The sequence below is a fragment of the Somniosus microcephalus genome, chromosome 4, assembly GCF_052327205.1.
Source record: "Somniosus microcephalus isolate GS21.2 chromosome 4, FLI_Smic_1.0, whole genome shotgun sequence".
Lineage (NCBI taxonomy): Eukaryota > Metazoa > Chordata > Chondrichthyes > Squaliformes > Somniosidae > Somniosus > Somniosus microcephalus.
The window spans coordinates 150,236,573-150,252,906 of NC_140990.1; the positions used below are offsets into that span (position 1 = coordinate 150,236,573).

Below are 16,334 nucleotides of genomic sequence, written 5' to 3' on the forward strand. Positions count from 1 at the left end.
CTGAAACTGTCCTCTCCCCCCACCCCATCCTCGTCCTACACCTCCACCGCCTCTACCCCGAAACTGTCCTCTCCCCCACCCCATCCTCTTCCTACACCTCCACCGCCTCTACCCCGAAACTGTCCTCTCCCCCATCCCCGTCCTCGTCCGACAGCTCCACCGCCTCTACCCCGAAACTGTCCTCTCCCCGACCCCGTCCTCGTCCTACACCTCCACCGCCTCTACCCCGAAACTGTCCTCTCCCCCACCCCGTCCTCATCCGACACCTCCACCGCCTCTCCCCGGAAACTGTCCTCTCCCCCCACCCCGTCCTCGTCCGACACCTCCACCGCCTCTACCCCGAAACTGTCCTCTCCCCCCACCCCGTCCTCATCCGACACCTCCACCGCCTCTACCCCGAAACTGTCCTCTCCCCCCACCCCGTCCTCATCCTACACCTCCACCGCCTTTACCCCCAAACTGTCCTCTCCCCCCACCCCGTCCTCGTCCGATACCTCCACCGCCTCCACCCCAAAACTGTCCTCTCCCCCTACCCCGTCCTCGTCCGACACCTCCACCGCCTCTACGCCGAAACTGTCCTCTCCCCCCACCCCGTCCTCATCCGACACCTCCACCGCCTCTACCCCGAAACTGTCCTCTCCCCCCACCCCGTCCTCGTCCGACACCTCCACCGCCTTTACCCCCAAACTGTCCTCTCCCCCCACCCCATCCTTGTCCTACACCTCCACCGCCTCTACCCCGAAACTGTCCTCTCCCCCCACCCCGTCCTCGTCCGACACCTCCACCGCCTTTACCCCAAAACTGTCCTCTCCCCCCACCCCGTCCTCGTCCTACACCTCCACCGCCTCTACCCCGAAAATTGTCTTCTCCCCCCACCCCGTCCTCGTCCTACACCTCACGCCTCTACCCCGAAAATTGTCCTCTCCCCCCACCCCGTCCTCGTCCTCCACCTCCACCGCCTCTACCCCGAAAATTGTCCTCTCCCCCCACCCCATCCTTGTCCGACACCTCCACCGCCTCTACCCCAAAACTGTCCTCTCCCCCCACCCCATCCTCGTCCTACACCTCCACCGCCTCTACCCTGAAACTGTCCTCTCCCCCCACCCCATCCTCGTCCGACACCTCCACTGCCTCTCCCCCCACCCCATCCTCGTCCTACACCTCCACCGCCTCTACCCCGAAACTGTCCTCTCCCCCCACCCCGTCCTCGTCCAACACCTCCACCGCCTCTACCCCGAAACTGTCCCCTCCCCCCACCCTGTCCTCTTCCCCTACCACGTTGTGGGTAATTGGTGGGTGTTGTTGGGGCTGGTGCCGTTGGAGCTGCTCGCTCCATGAACACGGTAACCTTGCTTTTAGTTTCTCTATTTCGATCTTGTATGTCTTTTAACATAGAAACAACCTTGGATAGCGTTTCCTGTCGCCATCCGAAACAAACTCATTTAAAGGGATCCCTGAGTTCAGGTCGTAGTCCGTTTCCAACGGCACTGAGCATGGGGGAATCTCATTCCTCTGTTTTCATGCCTGAACATTGGCTCATAATTTCTCGCATCCTCTCAACGTAATCCTCAAACATCCTCATCCTTTCTTTGTGTGGTTTCCATAATTTTAGACCAATTTGTTTTCTTTAGGAACACCTTGTGTAAGGCTTCCCAGCACCTTTCCCAGAATTCGTCATTGGGCGGTCTGGTGCCGGGAGCGGCACCGACAGTTTCACGATGTGTTTTAAAATCTTGGAATTTCGTCTCGAATTCGGCAAATTTGGTGTCTTTTAACCATGCTTTTAGCAGAATTTGGCCATCTAATATGCTGGGCTCATGGCACATGACGATTACTTTTAATTGGTCTATGGCCTTTTCAAGACTGGTTTTGGGGTCTGCTAATCCTTCCACAATTGTTCTTGACTCACTTGCTGACCATGGTCGATAAACACCAACTGGATCTCCGTTCGGAGTTGGATTGGGAAAAAGTCTCACTGGCATTATAAGAGTGGGTGGAGGATCAGATCCTGTATTATTTTCACTGCGTTCCCTTTGTTATGTCTGACTCCGTGTATACTCTGCTGGACCTTCGTGGAATTGATTTGTATTATCATTGTCAGGAGTGACAGGTGCTCCTGCTACTGCGCCGTTTTGTGGGGCAGCCGGGGGTGCAAGAGCTTGAACTACAGGTGGAACGGCCTGATCACCTTCATTTTGGTCTGGAGCATGCTGAACATATGGTGGTGGCCTGCTGTAGGGAGTCCAATTCTCATCCCAATCCTCATCCTCATCTTTTTCCCGATCCTTAGGGGCATTTGGCGAGTGTCCTTTTGTTTCTTTAGCAACCATCATAAATGGGTTTTTACCATGTCGAGGACAATTTACCTGCTCTGCTTGTTTATTTGCTTGCTTTTTCCCTTTAGTACACTGCTTGCTGACCTGTAGGCTTTTCTCATGTCGTTTTTCAGCTTCCCTTTTCCAATCCCCAAATGCCGACCAATTTACTTTCCTTTTACCTCTTCTGCCTGGTCTCTCTCTATAAGACACTCCTCTAGACATGTTATTCTTTCTAAATTAAAGGAACCATCAGGTGGAAATGGCCTGTTTCCATCCTTAGTCCATTTTGTCCAATTTTGTAAATGGTCAATTGAAGACTGACCACAATTCCGGAGCATAAAATAGGCTGGCATGCCCTTGGTGGTGTTTTACTTGCTCCGGCACCCATTCTGATTGATTGAGAGTTTTTACAGTTTCTGATCTCACAATCCTTTTTGGTCAACTGAGTTCTCTACGCCCACTTCTCCTGGCCGTCACGTTGCCTAAAAAGGCTCTTAATTCAGGCTCAGCCTGGGTGTGTGAGATATGTTGACACGAACCAACCGTAGTCGATCAATTAGGCACTTGTTTCCTTTCTCAATCAAAGAATGTTTTTCCGAATCACAATTTTCCCGAGTGACTCTTCCCGTTTCTTCAATTGCAATGTCGCGCAAAAGTATTGAACACAACAGTATAACAAGGACAACTAGGACAAACAACATCCACGTGGATATACAAATCATAGCCTTAAACTCTATCTAAACAAATAGTCAATTCTCAGTCTGCGTTGTACGCCACTACAGACCAAGTCCTTAACTTACCCTAATTAATTTTTTAAAATCTTATTCATCTCTATGATCCTATCGAACAAGGATCCTGTCCCTTCGCGAACTTGTCTTATCCTATCACACAAGGATAATTATCCTATCACACAAGGATAATCGATCGATTTCTATAGCGCTCTTCTTACCTTCTACTAATGAAAATCTCCCCGGGCTGTTTCAAGACCGGATATTTTCAGGATCAGATCCCTTCTGCCTATAGGCTGAAATGGAAATGATTACAAAAATAACTTTAGATCCTGGATTTCGAGTCTCGTAGATCGCAGTACCTCCGCTGTGGACAACAGATTACATATGCGGTTCAACAGTAAAGAGACTCTTGTAATGATATCAGCAAATAGTGATGTTATTTGCCTGTTTGATTATCATGCCTTACCAGCATAATTGCATGTATTGATTGCTTGTGCCTGACCAGCAGAGGGCATGTGACCGAGACAAGCAAGGCAGTTTAGTTTAGTTTCAGTTTCGTTCTAGATGCATCACGAGCATCGTGTCTCCTGTAAATGCTGTTAACTGAGTTGAACATACTTTAGATAAAAAGTCATTCTCTTTCATAAATGTCTCGTCATTGAACCCACAAAGAAATCAATACATGGTGTCAGAAGTGATTGAAAGAGATGAAGAGAAAAAATCTGAAGTTAAATCAGCTCTCCACAAATTAGCAAGCCAAAAGAGAACATCGTTGCTTACCATTGGAGAATAGCAAACGAAGTGAAAAAATGGAAGGTATACACCCACCAGCGACGCTTCAGTTGACAGGTAATGTGGCTGAAAATTGGAGGAGGTTCAAACAACGTTTGGGTTGTATTTAGCGGCAATCGGAGCTGACGAGAAAAGTAATAAAAAGAAATCGTCACTGTTCTTACATGTCGTGGGTGATGAAGCGCTGGAGGTGTATAATAACTTCACATTCACTGCTGATGGAGACAAAATGAAGCTAGATAAAATAATGGAACAGTTTGAGGCCTACTGCATACCTAAACGTAACGTGACGTTTGAGAGGCACAGATTTTTCACATGTGTACAGAAAACGGGAGAGACTATTGATCAGTCTGTGACTGAACTGAGAAACAGAAGCAAATCGTGTGAATTTGGGGGACTGACAGACTCGCTGATAAAAGACAGACTGGTGTGTGGTATTCCAGATAATGGTCTAAGGGAAAGACTGCTAAGAGAGCAAGATCTAGACCTGGGAAAAGCCATAGCACTGTGTAGGGCTACAGAGACTGTGAAGTTGCAGGCAAAGGAGCTGTTCAGTGACAATAGCTGCAACGTGGATGCAGTGAGAATGAACGGATACAAACCGTTTAACAAAAAGAGCGCCAATGTGAAAAAAGAGGCGTGGCCAGCGAACGAAAATGAAAGGGACAATCGAAAGTCATGTAGTCGATGCGGTACACAGCATCCACCAAGAAAGTGTCCAGCATATGGTAAAACATGCAATAGTTGCAACATAAACAACCATTATGCCCGTTGCTGCAAGAACCAAGCGCAACAAAGCAAGGTCGATACAGTAGATGAAAGCGAGATAGAGGAGTTCAATGTAGATGTTGTGTCTGAAAACAAAGAAGAAAGAGACTGGATGTTGACACTAAAAGTGAATGACATACATATTCCATTTAAATTGGATACTGGAGCACAAGTTAATGTGATATCAGAGACTGATTTTAAGAAAATTAGACCCAGACCAAAGATACATGGAATAAAAGTGAAAGTGACAGGATACTCAGGTACTGAAATACCAGTGAAAGGAAGATGCATTGTCAAAGTGACACACAAGGACAGAGAGCACACGTTAGCATTAATCGTGGTGCCAAAGGATGTGCAAGCCATACTAGGTTTAAAAGCCTGTGAGAGACTGAACCTGGTAAAGAGAGTCCTCGTTGTGGAAAGCGAAGGAGTGACAGTCTATGATGAACTCATGAAAGAGTACAATGACCTATTTAAGGGTCTAGGCTGCCTTCCAGGAGAACACACGATCAGAGTAGATAAAAGTATGACACTGGTCATACATCCATGCAGAAAAGTTCCGTTTGCTCTTCAAAAGCAACTGAAGGCAGAGTTGGACAGGATGGAAAGCCTGAACGTGATTCGGAAGATAGATGAGCCAACTGAGTGGGTGAGGTCCCTCGTCGTAGTGGACAAAAGGAATGGAAAGCTCAGAATTTGCCTGGATCCAAGAGATCTAAACAGAGCAATAAAGAGAGAGCACTTCAAGCTTCCTACACGTGAGGAAATCATGGCACAGTTTGCAAATGCAAAGTATTTCAGCAAGTTAGATGCATCATCAGGATTTTGGCAGATGAAATTGGACGAAGCAAGTTCAAGACTGTGCACGTTCAACAGTCCATTTGGCAGATACAGATTCCTAAGGTTACCATTTGGCATGGCCTCAGCTCCTGAAGTGTATCACAAAACTATCCATATGATCTATGAGCACCTGGAGGGAGTTGATACATCAATGGATGACATCATAGTATGGGGAACCACGAGAACTGAGCATGACGAGAGACTGAAAAAAGTGCTGGCAGCAACAAGGAAAACAAACCTGAAGCTGAATGGAGAGAAATGCCAGCTCGGGGTGACAGAACTGACATTCGTGGGAGATATCCTTAGCAGTGAGGGCATCAGACCAGATCCCAGAAAGGTGTCCGCCATTGAGAATATGCCAAAGCCACAATGCAAAAAGGACATGCAGAGGTTTAATGGAATGATCAACTACATGGGGAAATTCATATCCAACCTCTCAGAAAAGACGGCGCCACTGAGAAGACTAACTGAAAAGAACATAGAATGGGAATGGAATCATGAGCATGAGAAGTCATGGAGCGATCTAAAGAAACTGCTCACAGAGGAACCAGTTCTGAGGTTTTATGACCCAGCGAGACCCATCAAGATATCATCAGATGCATCGCAGAGTGGGCTCGGTGCCGTTCTTCTGCAAAAATATGACTACTGGCAACCTATTGCATATGCATCGCGCTCAATGACAGACACGGAGACGCGATATGCTCAAATAGAAAAGGAGCTGCTCAGCATCACATACGCCTGTGGAAGATTTCACCAGTTTGTGGCAGGACAAGCAATCAGTGTAGAGACTGACCATAAGGCCTTGATTGCATTGTTCCAAAAGCCACTAAATAGCTGTCCGCTTAGAATACAAAGAATGATGATCAGGCTGCAACGCTATACACTGAATGTTGCGTACACACCGGGTAAGCTGATGTATACAGCAGACACGTCCAGAGCTGTTGACCCAAGTGAGCCCGCAAACACCACAATGGATGAAAAAGTGAACGCCTACGTGGACATGATCACAAGTGCACTGCCCATAGCAGATGCAAAAATGGAGCTCATAAAGACTGAGACATACAAAGATGAAACAATGAGATGACTGAGGAAAAGCATCTTGGAGGGATGGCCCAACATGAAGCAAGACTGCTCACCTGACATGGCAGAGTACTGGAACTGCAGGGTGGAACTATCAGTGGTCGAAGACATCATCTACAAAGGAAGTAAAATAGTTATCCCAAAGAGTCTGAGAAAAGAGATGTTAAAAAGATCCTTGGAGGACATCTGGGAATTGAAAAGTGTAACAAAAGAGCACGAGAGGTGATGTACTGGGCACGAATCAACCAAGATGTGACAAATGAGGTGTCAAACTGCACAATATGCCTGAAATATCGAGCAAGCAATCCGGTAGAACCACTAAAGCCACACCCAGCACCAGACAGACCTTACCAGAAGGTAGGCGCTGACCTATTCGTATGTCAAGGGAAGGACTATCTTGTAGTCACAGACTATTACTCCCTGTATCCAGAGGTTTGTAGACTGCACACCACCACTGCAGATGCTGTGATAACATGTATGAAAGCCATATTCTCCAGACATGGCGTGGCAAGCGAGGTCTTCACAGACAACGGACCCCAGTTTTACAATGCAAGTTTCCGACACTTTGCCAAAGAGTGGGACTTTGTCCACACAACGTCAAGTCCTCACTATCCACAGTCCAATGGACTAGTGGAAAAATCGGTCCAGACAGTGAAAAGACTGATGTACAAGGCAAAAGACAGTGGAACTGGCTTCTACCAAAGCATGCTTGTATACCGCACAACGCCGCTCGAGTGTGGTATGTCACCAGCCCAACTCCTGATGGGACGTCGGCTAAGGTCAAACCTACCCATCCCGGAGAACCTCCTGAAAACAAAAGAGGGGGAGAAAGTGAGGAAGTTCAAAGAACAACAGAAAGAAAAGCAAAAGTACTACTATGACAGAGGAAGACAAAACCTACCTGAACTCCACACTGGTGACCAAGGAAGGTTCAAAGACAAAACAAACATATGGACTCAGAAGGGAACTGTCCTGAGTGAAGTTCAACCAAGATCATACACCATTCAGACAGATGAGGGTGCTGTTCTGAGAAGAAATAGAGTCATAGAGTTATACAGCACAGAAAGAGGCCCTTCAGCCCATCGTGTCTGCGCCGACCATCAATCCCTGTCCAGTCTAATCCCATTTTCCAGCATTTGGTCCATAGCCTTGTATGCATTGGCATTTCAAGTGCTCATCCAAATGCTTCTTGAATGTTATGAGGGTTCCTGCCTCTACCACCCTTTCAGGCAGTGAGTTCCAGATTCCAACCACCCTCTGGGTGAAAAAGTTCCTCCTCAAATCCCCTCCAAACCTCCTGCCCCTTACCTTGAATCTATGCCCCCTTGTTATTGACCCCCCTACTAAGGGGAAAAGTTCCTCTTTATCTACCCTATCTATGCCCCTCATCATTTTGTACACCTCAATCAAGTCCCCCCTCAGCCTTCTTTGCTCCAAGGAAAACAACCCCAGCCTGTTCAGTCTTTCTTCATAGCTGAGGCGCTCCATCCCAGGTAACATCCTGGTGAATCTTCTCTGCACCCTCTCCAAAGCAATCACATCCTTCCTATAGTGAGGCGACCAGAACTGCACACAGTACTCCAGCTGTGGCCTCACCAGCGTTTTGTACAGCTCCATCATAACCTCCCTGCTCTTATATTCTATGCCTCGGCTAATGAAGGCAAGTATCCCATATGCCTTTTTAACCACCTTATCTACCTGTTCCGCTACCTTCAGGGATCTATGTACATATACACCAAGGTCGCTCTGACCCTCTGTACTTCCTAGGGTCCTACCACTCATTGTGTATTCCCTTGCCTTATTTGTCCGTCCAAAATGCATCACCTCGCACTTTTCAGGGTTAAATTCCATTTGCCACTTTTCCGCCCATCTGACCAACCCGTTTATATCGTCCTGTAGCCTGAGGCTTTCCTCCTCGCAATTTACCACCCCACCAATTTTCGTGTCATCTGCAAACTTACTGATCATACCTTTTACATTCTCATCCAAATCATTTATGTAGATCACAAACAGCAAGGGTCCCAGCACCGATCCCTGAGGTACCCCACTGGACACAGGCTTCCAGTCACAAAAGCAACCTTCGACCATCACCCTCTGCCTCCTGCCACTCAGCCAGTTTAGGATCCAATGCGCCAAGGCACCCTGGATCCCATGGGCTCTTACCTTCTTGACCAGTCTCCTATGCGGGACTTTGTCAAAAGCTTTACTGAAATCCATGTAAACCACATCCACAGCATTTCCCTCATCCACACACCTAGTCACCCCCTCGAAAAATTCAATCAGATTGGTCAGACATGATTTACCCTTGACAAAGCCATGCTGACTATCCCCGATTAATCCTTGCCTCTCCAAGTGGAGACTAATTTTGTCCCTCAGAATTTTTTCCAATAATTTCCCTACCACAGATGTTAGGCTCACTGGCCTGTAATTCCCTGGTTTATCCCTGCTACCCTTCTTGAATAATGGTACTACGTTAGCTATTCTCCAGTCCTCTGGTACATCCCCTGTGGCCAGAGAGGTTCTGAAAATTTGTGTCAGAGCCCCTGCAATCTCCTCCTTTGCCTCACACAACAGCCTGGGATACATCTCGTCCGGGCCTGGGGATTTATCCACTTTTTGGCCTGCTAAAACCGCTAGTACCCCCTCCCTCTCGATGCTAATATGTTCAAGTATGTCACAGTCCCCTTGCCCGATTTCTATGTCTACATCGTCTTTCTCCATAGTGAACACAGATGCAAAAAATTCATTTAAAACCCCGCCTACATCATCTGGCTCTACACACAGATTGCCACTTTGGTCCCTAATTTCCCTGGTTATCCTCTTGCCCTTAATATACTTATAAAACATATTAGGATTTTCCTTCATTTTGCTCGCCAGTGTTCTTTCATCGCCCCTCCTCGCCCTCCTAATTTCTTTTTTAAGTATGCCCCCGCACTTTTTATACTCCTCTAGGGCTTCCTCCGTCTTTAGTCTTTTGTAACTGCCAAAAGCCCCCCTTTTTTTCCTAATGCATTTTTGTATATCCCTTGTCATCCAAGGTTCCCTTTGCTTGTTGGTCCCACCCTTGACCTTTACAGGAACATGCTGGCGTTGTACTCTCTCTATTTCCCTTCTGAAAGTCTCCCACTGCTTTGATGTGGATTTTCCTATAAGTAGCTGCTCCCAGTCCACTTTGGCCAGATCCTGCCTTATCATATTAAAATCGGCCTTTCCCCAATTTAGAACCCTTATTTCCGGGCCATCTTTGTCTTTTTCCATGACCACTTTAAATCTCACCGAATTATGGTCACTGTCGCCAAAATGCTCTCCTACTGACACTTCCACCACTTGCCCGGCTACATTCCCGAGAATTAGGTCCAGTACCGCCCCCTCTCTTGTAGGACTTTCTACATGTTGGCTCAAAAAGCTCTCCTGGATGCACTTTAAGAATTCTGCACCCTCTAAGCCTTTCACACTCTGACCATCCCAAATAATATTGGGGAAGTTGAAATGCCCCACTATTATTACCCTATTATTTTCTCACTTCTCTGAGATTTGCCGACATATCTGTTCCTCTATCTCCCCCTGACTGTTCGGGGGCCTATAGTACACACCCAGCAAAGTGCTTGCCCCCTTTTTGTTTTTAAGTTCTACCCATATGGCCTCATTAGAGGAACCTGCTAATATATCATCCCTCCTTACAGCAGTAATTGATTCCTTAATTAATATTGCAACACCCCCTCCCTTTTTACACCCCCCTCTGCCTCGCCTGAAGATTCTATACCCCGGAATATTGAGCTGCCAGTCCTGACCCTCCCTCAACCATGTCTCCGTGATAGCAACAATATCGTACTCCCATGTGTTCAGCAACAACTTCAGTTCATCCACCTTATTTGCAAGACTCCTTGCATTAAAATAAATGCCTTCCAGCCTTGCCATATTCCCTTTTGCCTTCACATATTTGCTCTGCCTTCCCAGCTGACTTGTTTTTTCCTCCGTATTTGGCTGTAAATCACCCCCTACTATAGTTCCACTCTGTATCCCATCCCCCTGCCAAGTTAGTTTAAACCCCCCCAACAGTGCTAGCAAACCTCCCCGCAAGGATATTGGTCCCCCTCTGGTTCAGGCGTAAACCGTCTGACTTGTACAAGTCCCACCTTTCCCAGAAGCAGACCCAGTGATCCAGGAAACTAAAGCCCTCCCTTCTGCACCATCCCTTTAGCCACGCATTCATCTGTTCTATCTTCCTATTCCTATACTTACTAGCACGTGGCACCGGGAGTAATCCAGAGATTACAACCTTTGAGGTCCTGCTCTTTAATCTTCCACCTAGCTCCTTAAGTTCTTGCTGCAGGACCTCATCCCTCTTTTTACCTATGTCGTTGGTACCAATGTGGACCACGACCTCTGGCTGTTCACCCTCCCCCTCCAGAATGCCCTGCAGCCGCTCAGTGACATCCTTGACCCTGGCACCAGGGAGGCCACAAACCATCCTGGATTCACGTCTACGGCCACAGAAACGCCTATCTGTTCCCCTTACTATAGAATCCCCTACCACTATTGCTCTCCCACTCTTTTTCCTCCCTTCCTGGGCAGCAGGAGCACCCCCAGTGCCAGGAAGTTCGCTGCTGCTGCCTTCCCCTGGTGAGTCATCCCCCTCAACAGTATCCAACGCGGTATACCTGTTTGAGAGGGGAATGGTCACAGGGGTCTCCTGCACTACCTGCCTGCTTCTATTGCTCCGCCTGGTGGTCACCCATTTCCTTTCTTCCTGTGCAGCCCTACCCTGCGGTGTGACCAACTCACTAAACGTGCTATCCACGACCCTCTCAGCATCGTGAATGCTCAACAACCCATCCACCCGCAGCTCCAGTGCCTCAATGCGGTCTGCTAGTAGCTGCAGATGGATGCATCTCTGGCACACGTGGTCATCAGGGGCACCGGCAGTGTCCCTGAATTCCCACATAGAGCAAGAGGAGCATATCACGGGGCTGGGCTCTCCTGGCATGACCTTCCCTTTAATTAATTAAAATTAATTTACTATCAGCAATTAAAGATATCTCTAAGGTGCTTGTATAGTCTACCAACAGTCCCTGCTATATCAACGTCGAGATCTTCTCATGGGACCAGCCACAGCAAGTCAGAAGACTGATACTGTTGAACAACCTGATCACACAGCTGAGAAACCATCATCTGAGGCAACAACTCAGATTCAAGGACAATCAATCAGAAAATCCTCAAGACACGTGAAGCCTCCTGAGAGACTCATTGAGCCAATTTAAGGACTCTTGTTATAGAAGGAAGTAATGTTATCTTATTCTTTCTTCAAGTTCTAGTGTATTTACATATTTCATGTGAACACACAAAGCAAGGTTAAAAAACCTTGATAATGATAATGTTAATGTAAGTTCATTAAGTGTTACAGTTAAAATGCAGATTAATACAAAGAAAACATGTTGTTAGTTAAAAGTAAAATACTTTTGTTTTAAGAAAGGGAGATGTAATGATATCAGCAAATAGTGATGTTATTTGCCTGTTTGATTATCATGCCTTACCAGCATAATTGCATGTATTGATTGCTTGTGCCTGACCAGCAGAGTGCATGTGACCGAGACAAGCAAGGCAGTTTAGTTTAGTTTCAGTTTCGTTCTAGATGCATCACGAGCATCGTGTCTCCTGTAAATGCTGTTAACTGAGTTGAACTTACTTTAGATAAAAAGTCATTCTCTTTCATAAATGTCTCGTCATTGAACCCACAAAGAAATCAATACAACTCTTTGTGCAAAAAGGCTCACCTTATTCTCGCCAGTTAAGCCCTTCACTGAAGAGGCACTATGCCGGCATCTGTTCACTCACAGACTAGAGCCAGGGACCCGGGTTCGAATCCGGCCTCGGGTGACTGTCTGTGTGGAGTTTGCACATTCTCCCCGTGTTTGCGTGGGTTTCCTCCGGGTGCTCCGGTTTCCTCCCACAGTCCAAAGATGTGCGGGTTAGGATGATTGGCTATGATAAATTGACCCTTAGTGTTAGGGGGATTAAATATGTGGGGTTACGGGGATAGGGTGGGATATGTGTTGGTGTAGGGGTTACGGGGATTGGGTGGGATATGTGTCGGTGCAGGCTCGATGGGCCGAAATGGTCTCTATCTGCACTGTGGGGTTTCTGTGATTCTGTGATAACTGTCGAAATCTCGACTCTCAATGAGACTCTGAAACGATCAGCTCCGGTAGATGTTCTTTTATTAAGCTTTTACTTGCGGCAAGGAGAGCGTCCCGCTCAGTCAAAGGCTAAGCAGAGACTCTCTCCAGAAGTACAGATTAATAACATATTTATACAGTCAAGTAAACAGGTTATGGTATCATCATGTGTCTTTCAAGTCAGACAAAGGGACAAAGAGTTCTTCAATCCTTATCTAAGTTTCTACATATTTCTAAAGTCTGGCGTAGCGAAAGACTATTGATAATACAATGGGTAGTTATTTATTCTAGACTATTTAATTAAGACTATCAGTACTGTTTGGAATGTAGATACTTCATACAGTATGTTTCTTCTGTTATCTGGTGGTCAAGCCTCTGGCCAGGTGGCTTGACTAAGGTTCCCTTTACTCATGTAAATGGTCTTTGTTTTTAACGCAGATAAGCAACTGTTTTCAGTGTTTAGTCAAGGTTAACATGTTTAAGGAAGGAATAGAGGACATTTCTGCAGAGGCTTCTGGGAGGACCGGGACTCCATTTTGTTTGTCAAAAAAAGGGGCACATGTAACTATATTCAGCTTTAAAAGCTACATTTCCACACGACTACGCCAATTGTTATGGAGTATTTATTCATCACTCGACCCAAGTCTGTCAGGTACAAATCAAAAGTCTTTATTACACTGATGGGGAAACGATCTTTACTGGCGCACCAGCAGACTTCTCCGAAATTATACAGTAAGCGTTACATATTTATGCGTTCAAAAGTCATGGTAACCTCGTGCATATTCCATTACACTGTTTTAATTGGCTTAAGGCCCGCGTGCACAGTTGCTGATTGGCTTATTCCCTATCTTGCATCACACAATCTTTCGCCTATATTTTATTGTCACATGATCTTTATGATCTCACCTGTTATATTTTGTAACCTTTAGTAAAACCACATGTCTGCATTTCTGTCTTGCTGTGCCCCATGTGTTTTCACTTCCATAGTTTGTGGTTGGTGCTTCTGAGCTAATTTCATCTAATCTTGAAAAAGTATCAAGACCTTGTGGTCAACATGTCTGAACTGTCTAGTGTGCAAGCTGCATTGTTAACCCCTTAATTCCTGAAGGGCGCCGCTGCTCCACTTCAGTCCCCATGTACAGTCCCGGGGTTAGTGTCCCCATGTACAGTCCCGGGGTTGGTATCCCCATGTACAGTCCCGGGGTTGGAATCCCCATGTACAGTCCCAGGGTTGGAATCCCCATGTACAGTCCCAGGGCTGGAATCCCCATGTACAGTCCCAGGGCTGGAATCCCCATGTACAGTCCCAGGGTTGGAATCCCCATGTACAGTCCCAGGGTTGGAATCCCCTGTACAGTCCCAGGGTTGGAATCCCCTGTACAGTCCCAGGGTTAGAATCCCCGATGTACAGTCCCAGGGTTGGAATCCCCATGTACAGTCCCAGGGTTGGAATCCCCATGTACAGTCCCAGGTTTGGAATCCCCATGTACAGTCCCAGGGTTGGAATCCCCATGTACAGTCCCAGGGTTGGAATCCCCATATACAGTCCCAGGGTTGGAATCCCCATGTACAGTCCCAGGGTTGGAATCCCCATGTACAGTCCCAGGTTTAGAATCCTTCAACAACACCGAGTGTGGATCTCAGGCCCCGAGTCAGAGCCGGCGGACGTGCGGCCAGGACCCCGGCACCATTAACCCCAGGGTGCAGCACCTCTCCCAGACAAGAAACACAACAACTTGCATTTATACAGCAGAGGGAGCAATTCAGAGCAGGTTTGCATCAGGGTGGGCGATGGATGTGGAACTCGGTCCCTGGCCTCCTGTGTAGGGCTTTCTTGTTGCATCAGTTTGCGCTGGAGTGGAGAGGGGGGAGAAGCTGCTGGGTTTAACCCCCAGTACTTCTGAGCCCAGTGGGACCCAACAATTTCCAATGTGAGACTGTGAAGGGAGGTGGATCCTAGGGGAGATTAAGTTGCTGAACAGACACTGTCTGTACAGTGTAAAAGATTATCTGTAGAGGCTATCAATCCATTTTATATATATATATTTTTTTTAAATTCATTTGATGTGTGTGTCACTAGCAGGACCAGCATATATTGCCAGTCCCCAGCTTCCCGTTGAGAAGGTGGTGGTAGGTCTTCTTCTTGAACCTCTGCAGTCCGTGTGGTGAAGGTACTCTCAGAATGCTGTTAGGTGAGGTGTTCAAGGATTATCACCCAGCGACGATGTAGGAACGGCGATATATGCCCAAGTCAGGATAGTGTGTGACTTGGAGGGGAACTGGGAGGTGATGGTATTCCCATGCACCTGCTGCCCTTGTCCTTCTAGATGGTGAAGGTCACATATTTGGGAGGTGCTGTCAAAGTTCTGGTCGAGTTGCAGATGTATAAAGTTGCTCTCCTTCACCCCTCCCCCTCCCACCTCACTCTCTCTGCTCCCATAGAGGCCAGAGTCTTGTGTAGGCCCAGACCGGGTGGCGGGTTCCCTTCCCTGAAGGATATTAGTGAACCAGTTGAGTTTTTACGACAATCCGGCAGCTTTCACAGTCACTTTTTTCTAGTGCCGGCCCCACAAATTCCCAGATTCATTCAGCTCAATTTCACAACCTGCCTTTGTGTTTTTGTGGGTTCTCTCTCACCCTCCCTTTTTCCTGTTTTAAATTCATTTTACAGGGTATTAGAAGGGGAGGATTTGCAGACGGGAAGCTCAAACCAAACATCACTTCAAGATCTGACAGAGTCACTCGATTCATCAGGACCTTTGAACATGGAAGCAGAAAGCACCGTTCAGAGTGGGGAGAAACCGTACATGTGTTGTGTGTGTGGACAAGGCTTCAGCCGATCCTCTGGCCTGTCGAGACACAAGTGCAGTCAAAGCGGGGAGAGGCCGTTCACCTGCTCTGACTGTGGGAAGGGATTCACTAATTCATCCAGCCTGCTGACACACCAGCGAGTTCACACTGGGGAGAGACCGTTCACCTGCTCTGACTGTGGGAAGGGATTCACTCAGTCATCAAACCTGCTGACGCACCAGCGAGTTCACACCGGGGAGAGGCCGTTCACCTGCTCTGAGTGTGGGAAGGGATTCACTAATTCATCCCACCTGCTGCAGCACTGGCGAGTTCACACTGACGAGAGACCTTTTAAATGCCCGGATTGTAGGAAGTGCTTTAAAAGTTCCAGGGAACTGATGCGCCATCAATGTGTTCACACTGACGAGAGACCCTTCAGGTGCTCTCACTGCGGGACTGGGTTTAGGCGATCATCTCACCTCACTGTACACCAGCGAGTTCACACTGGGGAGAGGCCATTCACCTGCTCCGTGTGTGGAAAGGGATTCACGGATTCATCCCACCTACTGATACACCAGCGAGTTCACACTGGGGCGAGACCGTTTACCTGCTCAGAGTGTGGGAAGGGATTCACTCGATCATCCAGCCTGCTGAGACACCAGCAAGTTCACAAGTGACTGCAGGGGTTGGATTCTGCTGTTCTTGCTGCTGTTAATCACATCCCAGACTGAATCATGTTATTCTGACAGTTGGGATTTGTTTCTGCTGATGTTAATAACCCCTGTAGCTGGGCTGGAGTTTAAATTTCTGGATATATGTCAAATAAATCAGCTTAGCTT

General features: G+C 47.3%; 1 protein-coding gene across 2 annotated transcripts in view; it reads left to right on the forward strand.

Annotated features, from left to right (window-relative positions):
* LOC147119913 (uncharacterized) overlaps positions 1-16,334 on the forward strand; it is a 65,262-nt gene extending 48,928 nt beyond the window's left edge. For both annotated transcript variants that reach the window (XM_085985309.1, XM_085985310.1), the window contains one exon: positions 15,377-16,334. In XM_085985309.1, the coding sequence (XP_085841435.1) occupies positions 15,471-16,172 (702 nt within the window). In that variant the 5' untranslated portion in view covers positions 15,377-15,470 and the 3' untranslated portion in view covers positions 16,173-16,334. The remainder of the gene's footprint in view (positions 1-15,376) is intronic.